Genomic DNA, 17543 nt, shown 5'->3' on the forward strand with positions numbered 1-17543 from the left:
TACATTAGAAAATTTCTTATTCAAGTCAATCATACGACTGTTGTTAGCCATTCGCTTGATGTGTTTTAGCTATTGATTTTTCTATACGAGTAGGGACTTTGGTGAAAATGTTTTGTTTTTTTTCGCTTTTTATTCAAAAGAGCTTACCTTTTCAGCGTCATCAGAATTTTGATAGCAAACAAATCCAAATCCTCGACTTTCGCCCCTGACATCAGTCATTATCTAGTAAAAATTAAAATAAAACTGTATGACTAACTTGTAATTATTAAAGTTAACAACTATAATTCGATTTGGCCTTTCAAAGTTATATATTTCGAGTGCCACTGATGAGTCTTATGTAGATGCATTTCGCATCAGGCCTTCAACTTTCTTAGCCTCAAATCTATCACGAATTTTTTTAGCTACATTTTCTATTAGTTGCTCTCAAAAGCTTAGTGGCAATAAATATATCAACAAACCTTTAAACTGGTAATTTTACCATACGGCTCAAACAGTTCTTTTAACTCTTTTTCTGACATTTTAATGCCAAAATTCTTTATATAAACATTCTTAAATTTCTGTGTCTTGTCAGCCATGATTTCAATGATATCGTCTTCGTTCATTTCTCGACTAACGTAGCTAAAACAGAAGACTGATGTTTAACGATAAAAATAATTCATGACATTTTTAAAAATTAATACGGTTAATTGACGAGATTGTTTTGTTTTTTTTTTTTGTAATAAAAAAAAACGCTCGACGGACCCATTCTTTATGTTTGTAATTGCAGATGCTTTGAACTCACAATATTTTAAAGGACTATGACATTACTCTGATGCGGAGTGAATGTTAGAACATCCATACCAACGTGCTCTAATTTTATAGATTAAATTCCCATTTAATTGGTAAATTCTGTTTCTAAAGATTGTTTAAAACCATTATATTGCAATACCTTGTCTTACATATAGTTCTTCGACCATTTATCAGAAATGATATCGTAAGTGGTACATCAGATGTAAATAAAGTTATAAAAGACTCACTCTGACAAACAATTGTTGAAACTGATGAATATCAGGACACTTGGTTTATTCTTTACAGGGTTTTTGAAATATCCGATAAAAGCACTATTAGCGTGTGTATAGGAACTGCATGTATTGTAATGCGATTATTTTTGTACTCGGAACATGTTTGGACTAAAGAAAAACATTAGATAATTAAGTATATTTATTGAATTCTCGTATCAAATATCAAAAAGGTTATAAGTTTATCATTATTTTCAACACCAAAATCGAGTTTTCATGAAATAAAATGAGATAAAACTGTTACTATGCCAGAATTAAGAATCTATATACATCATGTACACATGATACAGATGAGCTGAAATTGTGATGCAAAATATATAAAGCAAGTCAGTAGAGATTCACAATAGAATCTGTAAGTAATTGGAAACTTAATTTGCTAATCTTGAATATTAATACCGTTATCCTGTGGAGCCATCTGAAGTTTTTGTACTAGTAGAAATGTAAAAATCATAAAAAAACAACCAGAAATACCAATTAAACTTCTAAACGGAAAATCAAATGTCAAAAACAAAAGCTCTAATACATCAAACACATCAAACGAATAGATAACAACTGTGATATTCCTGACTTGGTACAGGCATTTTTGATGTACAAAACGGTGGCATAAACCTGGTTTTATAGATACTTAAACTTGTATGACAGTCGCATCAAATTTCCTTATATTGGCAACGATGTGTGAACAAAAGAAACAGACACAATAGGTAAAAATGTTAAAAATAAAATGGGTAAAGCGTCAACATTGTGTTTAAATATTAATCACTATAAAACCAAACAAATTGACTGAAAGCGAATTGTAGGAAGATTGCTAGATGTACTGCAGTGTATAAATCTGAAAATTGACTGAAGGACTGAAAAAAGACAAAACAGTTTATCATTCAGTTTATTAAGGTCGATAGGGTGTCTTCCTCCATCTTGAGTTTTAAAATACCAGAAAACACAGATCTTTAATAAAATGTGCAAATTTTGTGAGAAAAAGGGAATTCATGCGTAAGAATTTTCATTTCAATTATATAAAATGACATGTTTTATCATCTGTATGATTGTATTTTACAAAACAGAGAATACTTTTGTTAAATTCAATTTTTTCCAACTTTGCAACATAAGGGTCGACAACTCAAATGTAAGGACAGATAATTTAGATAGAGTTACTTTTACAATAGAATGTATTAGGAATTTACCTATTTTATCATTTAGTAAGAAAACGAGTCCCGTGACCCCCATTTTTTCTTTTTCTTATCTGAAAGCATAACATTGGAACTATCTTCTCATAATCTATCAGAACAATCTATGCAGTAGTTTTGGTTTATTGGCTGAAATTTGGGTTTTCCATGCATAATCTATACAAAATTTGTCATTTTTGCACAACCTGTAGCGTGAAATTAAAACCAGTGACACAGTCTTTTTATTAATTTTTAAAAAAAAACATGATATAAACTACATGAACTACATTTTGGAAAATTCTAAAACATATACGAGGGATTATAATTTAGACACCCCATCTACCTCAAGAGCTATTCAGAGCCATGTATCGCTTACCTGCATCTCCAACAATGGTTACCGTTTAGTTAAAGTCTCATTGAAAAAGTATAACTGTATTCAGATTTTACTGACAATTTCAGCCATGTCTACATATTTGTAAATACTTGTTTTCTTTTCAAAATTGGTATGTATCTATTATATTCGTTAAGATAATAGGCCAAAGGTGGAAAATAAAGATTAGAAATTATCATTAACGGGCAATAACTCCAATAAAGCGTCTTGCTGATTATTTGTACATTGAAATGGAAAAATTGTCATTAACGGTGACCTAAAGTTGTTCATTTCTGAGTCACTTTTGTCTCTTGTGGAGAGTTGTCTCATTGGCAATCATATCACGTCTTCTTTTTTATATGAAACGTGTTAAAGTGCAGTAACTTCAATAAGACGGCCACTATCAATTTCTCTCAAATTGACTTATTTTTAAATGTTGTCTTGTTGGGGTTTTTTTTTCTATTTGAAGTTCTATCTTTCTAACATAGCTTTTACGATATGAGACAAAATCATCATTTAAGGAAATTCATTCCTATTCGAAGCAATCTGACAATATTGATGTAAATGAACAATAGTTAGAGCTCAAAATCCTGAACATTCATACCAATGTGACATTTTTTTCTCTTCGTACTTGTTTAAAAGAAAACAGACAAAACTTACATTATATTATCGGCCATGTCGGACCTCTTGTTTGGTAAGCGGGACCATTTTTTAACGAGATGTCCTAATGATGATTGAGTCGAGTTTTAATCAATTGGCCAAGAAGTTTAGAGGAGTAGATTTTTGTAAAATTTAACGGCAGCAGCAGACGACACCTGACGTCAAGTGATGATAAAAGCTCACTTAGCCTTTCAGCCAGGTGAGCTTAAATGTCTTACTAGTGTTTGCTTATATTAACATCAAGCAAAATAAACTTACACCCTCTTTCCATTCAATAAAATGCCATTGACTTTGTATATTGCATTTCTGGCTGCTTCCTCAGTTTCAAAAAGAACAAATCCGTATCCACAGGAACCATGATCATCACAAATTACCTTCAAAATTTATGAAATAAATTGATGCGTGAATATGCTAGGTTAAAACAAGTAAATACCAAAACTGAATATTTTTGGCAGGGTTTTGGTTCTTACCTTATTTGACCTTTTATCTTAAGTGATTACATACCAATCATTTTTTGTGTGTTATTTCATTTAAAAAATAGAAGTAAAACAATTGAGAAAAAAGCTGTTTCTGTTTTTAATAATTGAAAACTCGTCATGAGATATAAAGCTTTACATATGTTTTGTAATAATATAATACCAAAAATGTTGCACTCACAGGCTTGAACAGAAATGTCAAATTACTTTATAGAACATGTGTACTTATATATTCAATAATAGTTATTGTCAATGCCAAGAGTATCAGGATGTATTCTGGGTGTGACAGCTACTAAGTATTTGTCAACTTAAAACCCAATCCCTTATAATACTTGTATGTAATTGTGTATCTTTCGGTAGATAGCAATGGAATCAAATATAAAAAAATAGATCTCAACATAAAGCAAGGCCAGAGCCTAAGGTGCGAAAAATAAATAGTCTAATGGATACAAAATGCATGTTTAAGTTTTAGTTGTACAATCATAGACATACAAACCAGTTGTGGTTACATTGCATAATGTGTCATATATGTGAAAATTGACCACGCTGGTAAGATACATATTCCTTATTAAATGAATGTGCCTACAACTAAACAAATGTAAACAAAGAAATGACTAAATAGTCGTAAAATATGTATTTATTTAGATAAAATGGATGTCGAGTTGTAGATTAAACAACATATGATGCATTGATTTGAGGAGATGAACATGGAATAAAGCAAAATCATTTGTTTTATGGTTTGAAATCGTCTTCATTCTGTTCCAATTACATTTGAAAGCTAAAAATAAAGCAAAGACCTGGCTTTGGTCAAATTTTGTTTTCTCTTTGTTTTTCAACAATATTTTTCTTCCTAGGTAATCCGTTCACGTGTCATTCGACCCACCTGTAACTTGTCAATGGCATTTTAAGTTGAAAATGGCGGTTCCAAAGACTGAAATAAATGACTTGATAATCTATTTCAACGATATATTTGTGCGACTTTTTATGTTTTTCGAAGAATTAAAAACTTATGATATCATGTACATGTATACGACTCGTGTAAACGTTTGATTTCTGAACATTACACAAATTCACAAATTCCTTCCGTGTCGTCTTTCGATAGGAATTGCTTTTTTGTGTAGCCAGCAACATCTAATGAATTTTTGTGTATTTATAAGGTATTTGCATTCCGCTTGTATACTATTTTAAAGAAGTGATAGATCTCTCTTGTCTAATTATAAGACAACAAAATTTACGTCAATGACATTATGATATATTCTACACGCTAGACAGAGAACTATATGTGACAAGAAATATCTTATCAAAATCACATAATTAAAATATAGTACATCAGACGCACGTTTCTTTTGTTACACAGATTTGTTGTCGCTCAATCGATTCATGACCTTTGAACACCGGTATATTACTGTTGCCTTTATTTCAAAACTACTAAATAGCAACACCACAATTAGACAATTTAGAATGCCAAATCAATTCAAAACATTGTAAATTAAAGTTCTGAAAGTTTGTTTCCAAACCATGTCTGCAGTTTAGTACGTTGGATGATTCTAACATTAATTGAACAGTAGTATTTGGTAAATAAACTAGTTAATATTTCTCATGTCAGAACATTAGAATTGCCTTCTTCATTAGTGAACCTCTCCACAACCTTTCGTTCACTGGAAGTGGTATCGACTTAATTGTCGAAACATCTGTCAGAAAACTTTAAAGATAGACAAATTATATATTTTATGAGCATAAAATAAATGCACAATGTCCCCTTAAATATATTACATCTCAGATTAAAAGCGACAGAAGTTTACAGATACTCAAGTATCGTTATTTTATAACGAAGATACATATCAAGATAACAATTTGAAACTAATGGGAACCCAATAAAAAAAATTGAAAACTGACCAAAATGGTGTGTGTTGACAAACTAAGAAAGATTCTCCTGCTATGAATGCATCACTTTGTTCTAGTTTACTTAGTCAACATATCACAATCGATAATAGAACACTATATGCAAATAATAGATAAGTCGTGTTTTCTGTTGTTAACGTATCTAAGACCGCAAAATAACATGTGAATAATGAGTTGAAATACTTTTACTGTCCCTCTGGTATCTTTCGCCCCTCTTTTATAGATCAAATAGGTCAATCAGTTGTGATGGTTACCTTAAAAAATATGTAGCGTCGCATTAGTCGTTTTTCCTCATTGCTCTTACGGGAGCAAACGCCTATTAATGAAGTTCCTATTGTAGAGGGAACACAAACCAACACAACATAGCAAACGAGATATTTAAACGTCATACAATTGAACAGAGGGAATATTTCTGCTGGGAAGTTGGGTGTTGCCATCACCACGTTTGTCATAATTCTAATTTGCAGTCGTTCATTAATGTCAACACCAAAGACAAGATAACGATAATGAAAAAAGAGAAATGGTTAGGCAATATAAAGTATCAGAATATGTTTTTTTTTATTTAGTCTATAAGTTATCATGTATTAAACACTACTTCGGGATTTGATTAGATAGACCAATCTGTCATAACTATGGGTTAATTGTGCAACCGTTATGTACATCATAAAACCATGAGAAAATGCAGATATGCAAGGATATGTACCAAATATAATTTAATTGTCAAATTACCTTACAGGATAAAATATTCCCAAAAGCATCAAATATATCATATAATGCCTTAGTATCCATGCTTTTATCAAGATTCTTAATGAACACTTTGCCATCCCCAGCTGACCACATAATTCTGATTGGTTGACCGTTGATGCTATCTATTGTCCCAAGAGCTGTTTCAGCTACAATATATATATTAACATAATAAGACAATTGTATACATTTTTGGTGATGTTGACCACGTTGTTGGCCATTACCGTTTTGATAAAGGGATATGTGGGGCCAATATCTTTTATTTTATTGTGTAGACACCCGTTTGTAAAATTATGCAATTTAAGATTCTTTTACTTACTTGTCTTTTAGACTTTAGAAAACGAATTATATAAAGTTTGTTTATCCAGCTTACAATATGTATTAAATAAAAGAATAAGGGGTTGTTGTTTAAATGTGTTACAATCGAATAAATGTTTTAGAGATATGTTAAGGTAAATTTCAAAAGCTGTACAACAGCAATTCCAAAAGATTCTCTCATGTGCCAATTTGGTCATCAGGTGCAATCAATGTGAGCTGGGATAGTTTTCGTCACTATTGTAGTGTTTATTTAGATAATTGAAGAACACTTTGTATTTTCCTTGTATGTTTTAAGTTCCTGCTTTCTAAAACAGTAATGTATAGAACAAAACTTTGTACTCTACTGGGTTACATCCTCGATTTTATGTTTCTTTATATGTTCCTGTTTGCCGTTTGAAGAAAATGTGCATGATGCTGATTTTTTTCTATTGACTATGTTCATGGTGTTTCTTACATGTAGCTTTCGGGTATTCTATTTCAATTCGTCATTTCGAATCTCCTTTTCTTTTTTTCCAACGATTATTATGTATTAGGTTTAATGAATATTATATGTATTTAATAAAATTGCTTCCAAGATTTTCAGTAATATGAAACTTTTATATTTATGTTTGCATTCTACATTCAATCCTAGCCCTTACCCTAACCCTGAAATTAATGGATTCGTAAATGCATTCAAATCAAAATATGATAATTGCTGCAATACTTATGTCAAGTGTTCGTTTAAATATCAAATCTGGCCAAAACAGAGCAATCCAATCAGTCTATAATCTTATGTGGCAATAATACATTATAAACAAATTCAAACTTAAAGGAAACATTCATCATTCAATAGTTATCAAAGACACGAAACGTCCATCAGCAGTGGCATCGACCCAGTGGTGTAAATAGTTGTCAAAGCTACCAGGATTATAATTAAATACCCCAGACGCGCGTTTCGTTTACATAAGACTCATCAGTGACGCTAAGATCAAAATAGTTATAAAGCCAAACAAGTACAAAGTTGAAGAGCATTGAGGACCCAAAATATCCTAAAACATTGTGCCAAATACAGCTAAAGTAATCTATTCCTTGGATAAGAAAATCCTTAGTTTTTCGAAAAATTCAAACAAACATACAATACTTATCATTACCCTCTAAAACACTTACCATCTTCTTCTTTTTCAAATTTGACAAAAGCATAACCAAGCGAACGTTCTGTGATCTGATCTCTACAGACACGGATCCTGCTGATTGGTCCTGCTGTGGAAAACGCATCCAGCAATTCAGCGTCTGTGACATCTGGATGTAGATCTCCTACATACAAGGACGTCCCCGAATCACGTTTATCAGCTTGATTAGCAGTCGTCATTTTCAGACGCTGTTTTTTTTCTGGAATAAATACGCATACTATTAATTTCTCTGTATTGAAAGATGCTGTGCCCCTATACTAATTAAAGTTTATCAATTTATGCATAGGCACTATTGACTTAAATAACGCTACAGAATTAGTTTAAAGAAAGCGCACAAGTCTAATGCACATGCATATAGAGAATATGCGCAAACATTAATTCAGGTCAGTTGTTGGTCACTCACTTACATAAAAAAAACATGAGGCGGCAGAATCTGTCCAAAAAACACATATTTTATCATCGACGAATGCTTTGTGTTTAAAGTATAGGATAATGCTCAATGGCGGATGCTTACAGTTCCGGAGCGCATGAAAGAACCCCTAGTTGTTTATGGTGTTGTGGCGTAGTCTTTAATTGGTTTTTTTTACGTTGTGACTAGAATATTGTTATTCGTCTTTTGGGATTATTTTTGTTATTGTGTTTGTCATGGCGTTGTCAGTTTATTTTTTGACTAATGAGTTTGGATGTCCTTTTTGTATCATTCACCCTTCAGTTTACTTCCTGTGGAGCCAACAACCGTGTTTGTAGCCATCCACCTATTAATCTAAGTATAGTTGTACATGAAAAAATACCTCTACTTCAAGAGGTGTTTGTTTTAGGAATATGACAGATTTTTATTAGTTTATAATTGTGTTTATTTAAACTTCAATGTTTTTTAACAGTCCTAGGAAAATATAAATACAAAGTCAAAAATATGTCAGCTTTTTTTTACATATTTAATTGATTGATAGTGTTTGATTTTGTCAGCCTTGCAGAGCGGAATTGTTGGCACAATTTTTTTGTGATACATATAAATAAGAAGATACGGTATGAATGCCTCTGAGACAACTCCCAATGAAAGTCACAATGTATAAAAGTTCACGTTTGTATTTGTTCTGGAAATCATTTTTTTATCATGATATTTTCACATTATATCAAACCTGTCAAGAATATGAGTCAGATTTTTGAATTCCACACAAATGTATGTATTGGTTCTTAAGAGTTCATAGCTTTAAATAGACATATGGGACAAGCTGGCAGCTAATTCACTTTCAAACATGATTTAAAGTACATAAACAAAATACCTCAAATTTTATTTAGGTAAAAGCGAATATTCCTTCATTAAAAATATTTATGAACAAAAATCCAATTGTATCTACCTGGTTCGCCACGCACAAAAAAAAACACCTTTAGTGCATTTTATTTTCTCTGATCCAAGTTTTTATATTTTAAAAATCTTAAAGGATATTTTTAACCTCTTTCGTTTTCATAAAATACTTAGCCCTTCTTCTGTAAATGTGGTACATACACAATTAACTCTAATTTGCATTTCTTTCCGTAACTCTGTTCTCATTTCATGTATATATGAAAAGATATTTACAACAATGTTTATTGTTATAAATAGATAGATATTCAAATGTTTTGCTAATATTACGATATGTATGTTTGATGTGTTGAATTTGTTGTAATTCTTAAAAATGATAAGAATTTAAAAAAAATAAGGTTTACATATTGTTTTATTCAGTCTGCCTTCATCGCAGTTCATTTGTTTACATATATATATATAGGTAGAACGTATATGTCATGTATATAAAAATAAAATAATCAAGATAACATCGAAAACTATATTGAAAAAGCATTTATAGAAACTAATCTAAAATATTGTTGATATTCAATATCATACAATTATTCATATACTGATATATAGATATAGATAAAGGTACATATATATCATAAAAATTCCTACTTATTCTCTACGTTTTTTATTTATCCTCTAGAATCAGTTATTGTTTGTCCCTAAATAAATAGAGTTATCAATGCGAAGCGCTGCTACTAAACAAAAACACCGTTATAAATACCGTAAAATACTTACATTTTGCTTCAAATGACTACAGGTCACATATATTTTCACTTTTGATTAATTTACTTTCGTTTTTGGATTTAATCGGAAAATTTGAATGTTATTAATAATAGAATCAAAGGTGGGTGAAACTCCGTATAATGTAATGCGTATATGTAAGATAATAAAATACCTTTCTTTGTTATTTCTGACAATCGTTGGCCGGCGAGTACTTACGATGATAAAAGAGATAATCATTTTTCTATAAAACCTATTGTAAAATGCTCAGCTAAAAAAATCTTGATAAGTTTAACAAAAAAACATGTCCCTTTCATTATGTTTATATTAAATGCATGACTTCCCTTTTTAGCCATTTCGTTTATGGATTAGTTAAAGTAATGTAAGGACTAATTTGAAAAATAGTGTTTTAGGCACAACAGTGCGATGCAATGGTAGAAATTGTATTATTAACTTATTAAGGGTATGGATGTAAATGTGTATGTGTAAATGGGGAACTCTTTTCTATATTTACAGTTAATTGGTTTAAACTAAATGCCTTTTGTATATATTTGAAATTTGATTTAGATACCTTCTTTTCTATCATTAGTATCGAAATATTTGTAGTCTTATCATCCGCTAATACAGTAATTCAAATGAGTTTTTGTAAACTTGTTAACTATAAGGATTTAGAATACATTCAATTCTAATAAAAATCTTGTTTTAAATTTTTTTGGTATTGTTAAAGTCATATGAAACGATTGACTGCAGAAAAATGTTTATCCAATTCTTGAACCAATTAGTTCAAACATATTTATTTATAGAGGATTGGAAAACAAGTTATTGAAACTTATAAATCCATCTCCACTTTGTGGGTCCGAGTGCTACCTTGTATAGCGGCATTAGCCTACTCTTTTTTTAAATCTACAAGGGTGTCTTTACCGTGCAAGAGATATTGCGCTCTCTAAACACGGTTCAGCCATTAATCGTCCTCTTCCGACGGACTGTCATCGTTACTCCAGACCATACTTGAAAATGGTGTCGAGGGACAGCCGAAAATTCAGTCCCTGAAATGTTCTCCCCGGAGCGTGGTTCGAACCAGGAACCTTTGTGTTAGTAGTCCGATGCACGGACCACTGCACCACGGCATGAACCAATGCATGTGAATATCATAAACTTGGTCTTCTATGCACGATTACTAGTATATCATTTTTTAATCATCCATTTCGTATAATCGTCAATTTGTTTTCTCTGTCTGTGTTATGAAGTGAAAATATAAAAACAAGTCGTAGTTTACTGATTGTCACCTTGTAGTAAACAGTTAATAAAGAAGCATGGATATTGAGAACGTGTATATTTTTATTTTATTTCAATGACAGATCCGTGCGTATTGCAATCACCAGATTTTTATGGGAAAGGTAACGCTGAGTTCACTGTATAAAGAAAACATATTTAGGTGATTGTTTAATGGAAGCAAACAATTTTAAAAAGTAAACTTCTTTAATAAATTTGGACAAATAATAGAATTTTGTTGAGAGAAAAAAATTATAAGTACAAAAGTTTTAGAATAATACTGGCCATTTAGTTAAAAAAACATGCATTATTTTTTTTTAATTTGAAGTTTCATATAATTTTAATTCGTTCAGCAATTTGGAATGTTTTAACATTTCCATAATAACATTAACGGTACCGATTTAGAACACCCGTAAATCAATACTTATTTTGAATTTGGTAGTTTTATTTATTTCATTTTTTTCAAATTTCAGCTTTTTTCAGTTTCAACCACAATTAACTTGACGGTTTTCAAGCTGATAAATATGCATCGTCGGTTAAAATGTGTTATTATATGCCGACTCTAAATAAACCTAATTTCAATAATAGTGTCAAACTCAGTTTTTTAATATGCTAGTGAGCATACACATTAGTTCATTATCAAATTATAAACCTGGTACCTTTGATAATTATTATCTTTGATTTATTAGTGATAACCTATAGCTATTGGGGAGGAAACATTGACATGTTGAAATAGTACCAGGATTATAATTTAGTACGCCAGACGCCCGTTTCGTCTACATAAGACTCATCAGTGACGTTCATATCAAAATATGTTTAAAGCCAAACAAGTACAAAGTTGAAAAGCATCGGGGATGCAAAATTCCAAAAAAAGTTGTGCCAAATACGGCTAAGGTAATCTATGACTGGGACAAGAAAATCCTTAGTTTTTTGAAAAATTCTAACTTTTGTAAACAGGAAATTCATAAAAATGACCACATTATTGATATTCATGTCAACCCCGAAGTGTTGACTACTGGGCTAGTGATACCCTCGGGGACGAAACGTCCACCTGCAGTGGCATCGACCCAGTGGTGTAAATAGTTATCAAAGGTACCAGGATTATAATTTAATACGCCAGACGCGCATGACTTTTAATAGTATTATCAACGACTGAAATGATTTAAAAATATCTTTAGATCGCAGATAGTACTCGAAATTGACCCGACCTCTTTCCACACGGAATTCAAATAATGATAGTTTGTAATCAGGTTGACTGCTTATAATGCAAAATACACATTAACAAAAAGTTTTTAAAACAAACAATACACACTGATCGTTTTTTTATTTCCCAATGTAAATGAAAGATCTAGAAACAAAAACAATTTCTTACCAGAAAAAGGAGAGGAGAAAATTGAACATTTCCGGATCTATTTCTGGCCAAATGACCATCTACATAGATTTGTTGGACGTCGCGTATGAAAAGATGTACCTCATGACTTGAAAGTCAGGCCTTAAAGCACTGCTTTTAAAAACTAGGTAAATTAACCCATGCATTTTGTTTATTAATACCAATACGACTGCTAGTCATGTAGATTGGTACATTTCAAAGTGTGCATACCTGGACAATACAGAATATAGATTTCTTCTTAATAAATACTCTATTTAGGTTATGCCCTGTTGTAATAATAATTTAAAAAAAAAATAGAAAGTACATAATTGTTTCCAAAAAATTAACTTCCAACAGAAAAGCAAGACTATGCTTAATTAACAGATTTTGCACATTTTGTTTTAAATCTCATTTCCATATAAACACATCATTTACAAAGCATTTCCAGTTGATTAAGCTGTTTGTCTTGCAGAGGTAGATTATTTCATGCTCAATATCAATTTGTAAAATCTAGGTCGGTTTTTAACACTTTTTGGTGTTTCTGTTCTTATTCTAGTGTGTTATTTAAACAGATCCCCTTTTGAGACCAAGTTGATCTTAATTTCTTAACACCCACTTACAGAAAAGGCTGTAGCATTTAAGTATAATAATCGTGTTTGGTCCTTTCTCCTCATATAACCTCCTTGGACATACTGAGGTAAAACAATATCCCATTTTCTTTATAATTAGTTTTGAGCTGGGTTGTTATTAAAGCAACCAACAGTAGTTTAACAATGTCATCTCATAAATCGATCAAGACATATCTAGCTTAAACAAAACTTATATGAGCTGCAAGATTTCAAAATGAGGAAGACTGGATGCATCAACAAGGCAAATATCTCCTGCTATGTATTTATCACCCACCAAACCACTCTAATCAAAATGTCACACGTAGCAAAATTGCAGATTAACTATTTTGGTATCCAAAGAATAGAATTTGTGAAAACATATTGCTATTAAGTTTTTCGTTGCTTCTTTTTATACGTAGTTTATACATAGTTAGTTTTCTCGTTTAAATTGTTTCACATTGTCATTCCTGGGCCTTTAAGAGCCCACTATGCAGTATGGGTTCTGCTCATTGTTGAAGGCTGTTCGGTGACCTGTAGTTGTTAATTTCTGTGTCATTTTGGTCTATTGTGGAGATTTGTCTCATTGGCAATCATACCACATCTTCTTTTTTATATATAAACATTAGTGAGTCTGAGAAAATGTTAATATTTAATGTGGACTAATAGGCATACAGGTGCATTATTCCATTCAGATTTTGTTATGAAACTTATCTGAATATAATATAGGAAGTCTAAGTGTAACTTATTTTAAGGATGTTAAGCAACAAGAACAATATTGTACTGGTTTATTCAATAAGACAAACTCTATAATTATTGAAACGGAAGTTTTATGTATATAATAACATAGTAGATTATTAACAGAATCCTGATAATTTCCCTCTTCTCTGTAAGTTTGTATGTAGCAAGTGTCAAGTCTCTTTAGTTTATATTTTAACATCATTTTTATCAATTTTTTCTTAGTTGCATAACTAACATAACAAAATATATAAAACACACAACACTAATCTGTTTCAATTTGATCTTATTCTCATCCATTTGAATTTTGTGTGCCTTTAATCCAATTCTTTTTTTTTCAGTTGTTCAAATGGACAAAAATTTAATGAAATGATATCAGAACAACAACACATCACTTCATTGGTTTAATTGTTTTTATCAGTCGTATTTTTTTTACTTTAAAATCTTCAATGAGTGATGAGCTCTTCATAAAGGAGATACAGAAAAGTAAACAAAGTGTAGAAATGAAACAGAATCATTTTCCCCCAAGACAATAAGCATGGGAAGAATTAAAACTTCTGTCATAACACAAGCTCAATTTTTTTACACATTTTACACAATTTACACAATTTTTTGTGTTTTTTTTTTTTTACATAATATATTACACTTTTCATTTCACAGCTACACTATACAATGTAGTTGTATATTTTCATATTAATACAATCAATGAAGGATAAAGTTAATAATCTAATAATGTGCTTACATACTAAAAACCAGTATATAATGAGCAGTTTTCTCAATTCACATTTTTTTTCTCTTTTTTTACAATATTTTTCATAATTTTCATTACAGGATGGATTCTTTTAAAAGAGGTTCACCAAGGGAGATAATTAAAACAAGATTTCCACTAGATAACCTGTTACACTGAATGTTTTAAATTCTTATTTAGATAATGATTTGAAAATGTTTTCTCAAGAAATAACATTGGCTATTTAATATTTGATAAACAGAGTAGTTTAAATTCTGACATTTTCCATAATAATTACATGAATACTGAAAAAGCTATTGTAAATGCTGACAAGAGCTTCAGCTTTTATGGTTATTTCTTACAATTTTTGGAAAAAAGAAAACAATCCAAATTATATAACTAAATGATAAATGTACAATAATAATAAACAAGTAGGCAAACATATTTAAAAAAAAAAGCTCTGACAATACAGTTAATAAATGCTTGTAGTCATGGTAACAAGAAAATCTGTCCAATCATCTGTCGTTAGGATCTACTCTATTCCAGTTTCCCTGGCACCCTCTTTAGTTTGCTGCTTCAGTAGCAGGTGTTGTTTCTTTTGGCTTGATGAGCTTGCAGTACCGCAACGGCTTCATTTACCTGAAAAATATAAATTATCATTTTCATTTTTGTTGAAAAATTCAATAACACAAACTCTACAATTACTGAAGCGGAAGTTTTATTTACACACATGGTAGATTAATTAAAGCCTACCACGAATTACTACATACAAAAACGTCAACATTGACAAACCTATCCCGCTATGATTTTTACAACAAGATAATCATGGCAATAATTTTTAATTTATTTACAGTAATAATGTATTTGGATAAAAAAAAATTACAGCAAATTTTATTGTAAGACATATTAATCTGACAGCTTATTAACAAGATGTGGAATGATAACTAAAACCAAAACTTTTATACAGTGTCCTTTTAGGTAAATCTTGTCAGAACTCAAAATTCATTCAAATTCCAAAACACTTTCATATGTATTATTTGTGATGCTATGAATTTTTGTAAGAAAACATGAAATTAATTAGAAAATTGCAAAATAAAATAGCTGCTAATTGTTTTTCAATGCTCTTATAATTGTTAAATTTGTATTGACTGTCGCAGTGGGTTGGTAGTCAAAGATAAATCCATCTGAACGGTAAAGTACAATGGGATAAATTACATCTAATACTGTAAACCAACTTTTTTGTCACTTTTGCAAGTAGAAAAAAATAAGCAGAAAATCTTTGTGAACATGAACAACTTTGATCTTTCCTTAATCAACTACATGAAATAAATTAGAAAATTGCAAAATAAAATAACTGCTAAGTGGACTTGAAAAAGGGTAAAGTGCGAAATAAAGTATCCGCGAAAAATAAGCTGGTTTACAGTATACAGTTAAACAATGGTTTCCTACAAATCCCCCCCCCCCCCTTTAAATGATTTGTTCTACAAACCTTAGCCTCAAGTGACTCCTTGGATTCCAACATGTGTAACAATTCAGAGTTGTCTATTTCCAGTAACATTCCAGTGATCTTTCCAGCCAGGTCTGGGTACATACTTTGGATCAGAGGGAACAGACGTACTCCTAACATCTGCTTCTGTTCCTGTTGTGGAAAGTCAGCCAACATGGTAGCAGTGAGTGGCACCTGCAAATTGTATGATTTACTTTTGCTCTTTCTTATTTATCAAAATTTGATATCTATTTTTCATTTGTTGCAAAACATAAATTTAACTGTTCCCCCTTGAAGAAACACCTATACTTTATTTGATGTTGTATATAATTAAATAACCACAGCATCATCAATTTTGAAAAGAATTTATCAGTATGAAAATAATCATGATAAATTTAATAGAAGGCATATACTAGTAATCAAATGACTTGATTCTTTACAATCCAAATGCTATTGATAAGCAGTTGTAATACCTGAACTAAATATATTGAATTAAAGATCGATCTTTCACCAGATTGTCGTTCAGATAGAGAGGGAGAGTTTAAAAAAAACGACTTATTACTACCCAATTTATTGCTACCTGTCTTTCTTTTGCCTGATGAGCTTGCAGGACAGCAACGGCTTCTTGGACCTACAATATATTTACTTAACGGTAATGTTGGTCATTGATGAATTTGTGGAATTTTCAAACAAGCATGCATCGGCTAAGGATTTTCTTATCCCAGGCATAGATTACCTTAGACGTATTCGGCACAACTTTTTGTAATTTTGGATTCCCAATGCTCTTTAATGCTCTTCAACCTTGTACTTGTTTGGCTTTATGAATATTTTGATATGAGCGTTACTGGTGAGTCTTATGTAGACGAAACGCGTGTCTGGCGTACTAAATAATAATCCTGGTACCTTTGATAACTATTGTCTATTTTTAAACAAATGAAACTTTAAACAAAGAGTGTTTTGCCATTACATTAGTATATTTATGTCTAGCGTTCGTCACATGGAAGATGAAAATAAGAGAAGACAGGTATCATTACTTAAAACATTTCCTCGTTTTAACGTTTCCTCGTTTTACATATGCTCAATGACGGGGTTCAATAATTCTTATAAATTATGACTATTATATTATCTGGATAAAACTATTAAACATTTTTTTTAAATGCTGCAAATTGATCATGCTTGTACCAAAGGGCAATTGATCATGCTTGTACCAAAGGGCAATTGATCATGCTGTACAAAAGGGCATCCTTGATTTTGATTAAAATATCATTCCTATCTTTTTAGTAATAGAACAAAACACTTCGATAATTGCAAACTTGGGATAAAAAAGTATGGTAAAATGATGACGCAATAGGCACTTATATGGTCAGAGAAAGCGATTATGTATATACTGTGAATTTTTTTAAAAACAAAAGCTTAGCTGTGGGCTTTTTTTC

At 31.0% G+C, this 17543-nt stretch overlaps 3 protein-coding genes across 5 annotated transcripts in view; all 3 read right to left on the reverse strand.

Annotated features, from left to right (window-relative positions):
• Positions 1–8050, reverse strand: part of LOC143055045 (polyadenylate-binding protein 1-like) — a 36378-nt gene extending 28328 nt beyond the window's left edge. For all 3 annotated transcript variants that reach the window (XR_012971925.1, XM_076228187.1, XM_076228188.1), the window contains exons 1-5: positions 7835–8050; positions 6356–6519; positions 3507–3622; positions 459–618; positions 148–222 (exon numbers count right to left, since the gene is read on the reverse strand). Coding sequence is in view for 2 of the 3 variants with exons in the window: in XM_076228187.1 (XP_076084302.1) it covers positions 148–222; positions 459–618; positions 3507–3622; positions 6356–6519; positions 7835–8036 (717 nt within the window). In the remaining variant the exon portion in view is untranslated. The remainder of the gene's footprint in view (positions 1–147; positions 223–458; positions 619–3506; positions 3623–6355; positions 6520–7834) is intronic.
• LOC143055047 (polyadenylate-binding protein 1-like) overlaps positions 1–17543 on the reverse strand; it is a 98902-nt gene that overhangs the window by 76045 nt on the left and 5314 nt on the right. The gene's annotated exons all lie outside the window — the stretch shown is intronic.
• Positions 13973–16738, reverse strand: LOC143055050 (polyadenylate-binding protein 1-like). The gene is made up of 3 exons (XM_076228197.1): positions 16691–16738; positions 16114–16305; positions 13973–15263 (listed from the first exon to the last, which is right to left on the reverse strand). Exons 2-3 carry the CDS (start codon positions 16285–16287, stop codon positions 15201–15203), a joined length of 237 nt encoding a protein of 78 aa, XP_076084312.1. The 5' UTR covers positions 16288–16305; positions 16691–16738; the 3' UTR covers positions 13973–15200.

The sequence above is a fragment of the Mytilus galloprovincialis genome, chromosome 12 (genome assembly GCF_965363235.1).
Source record: "Mytilus galloprovincialis chromosome 12, xbMytGall1.hap1.1, whole genome shotgun sequence".
Classification (NCBI taxonomy): Eukaryota; Metazoa; Mollusca; class Bivalvia; order Mytilida; family Mytilidae; genus Mytilus; species Mytilus galloprovincialis.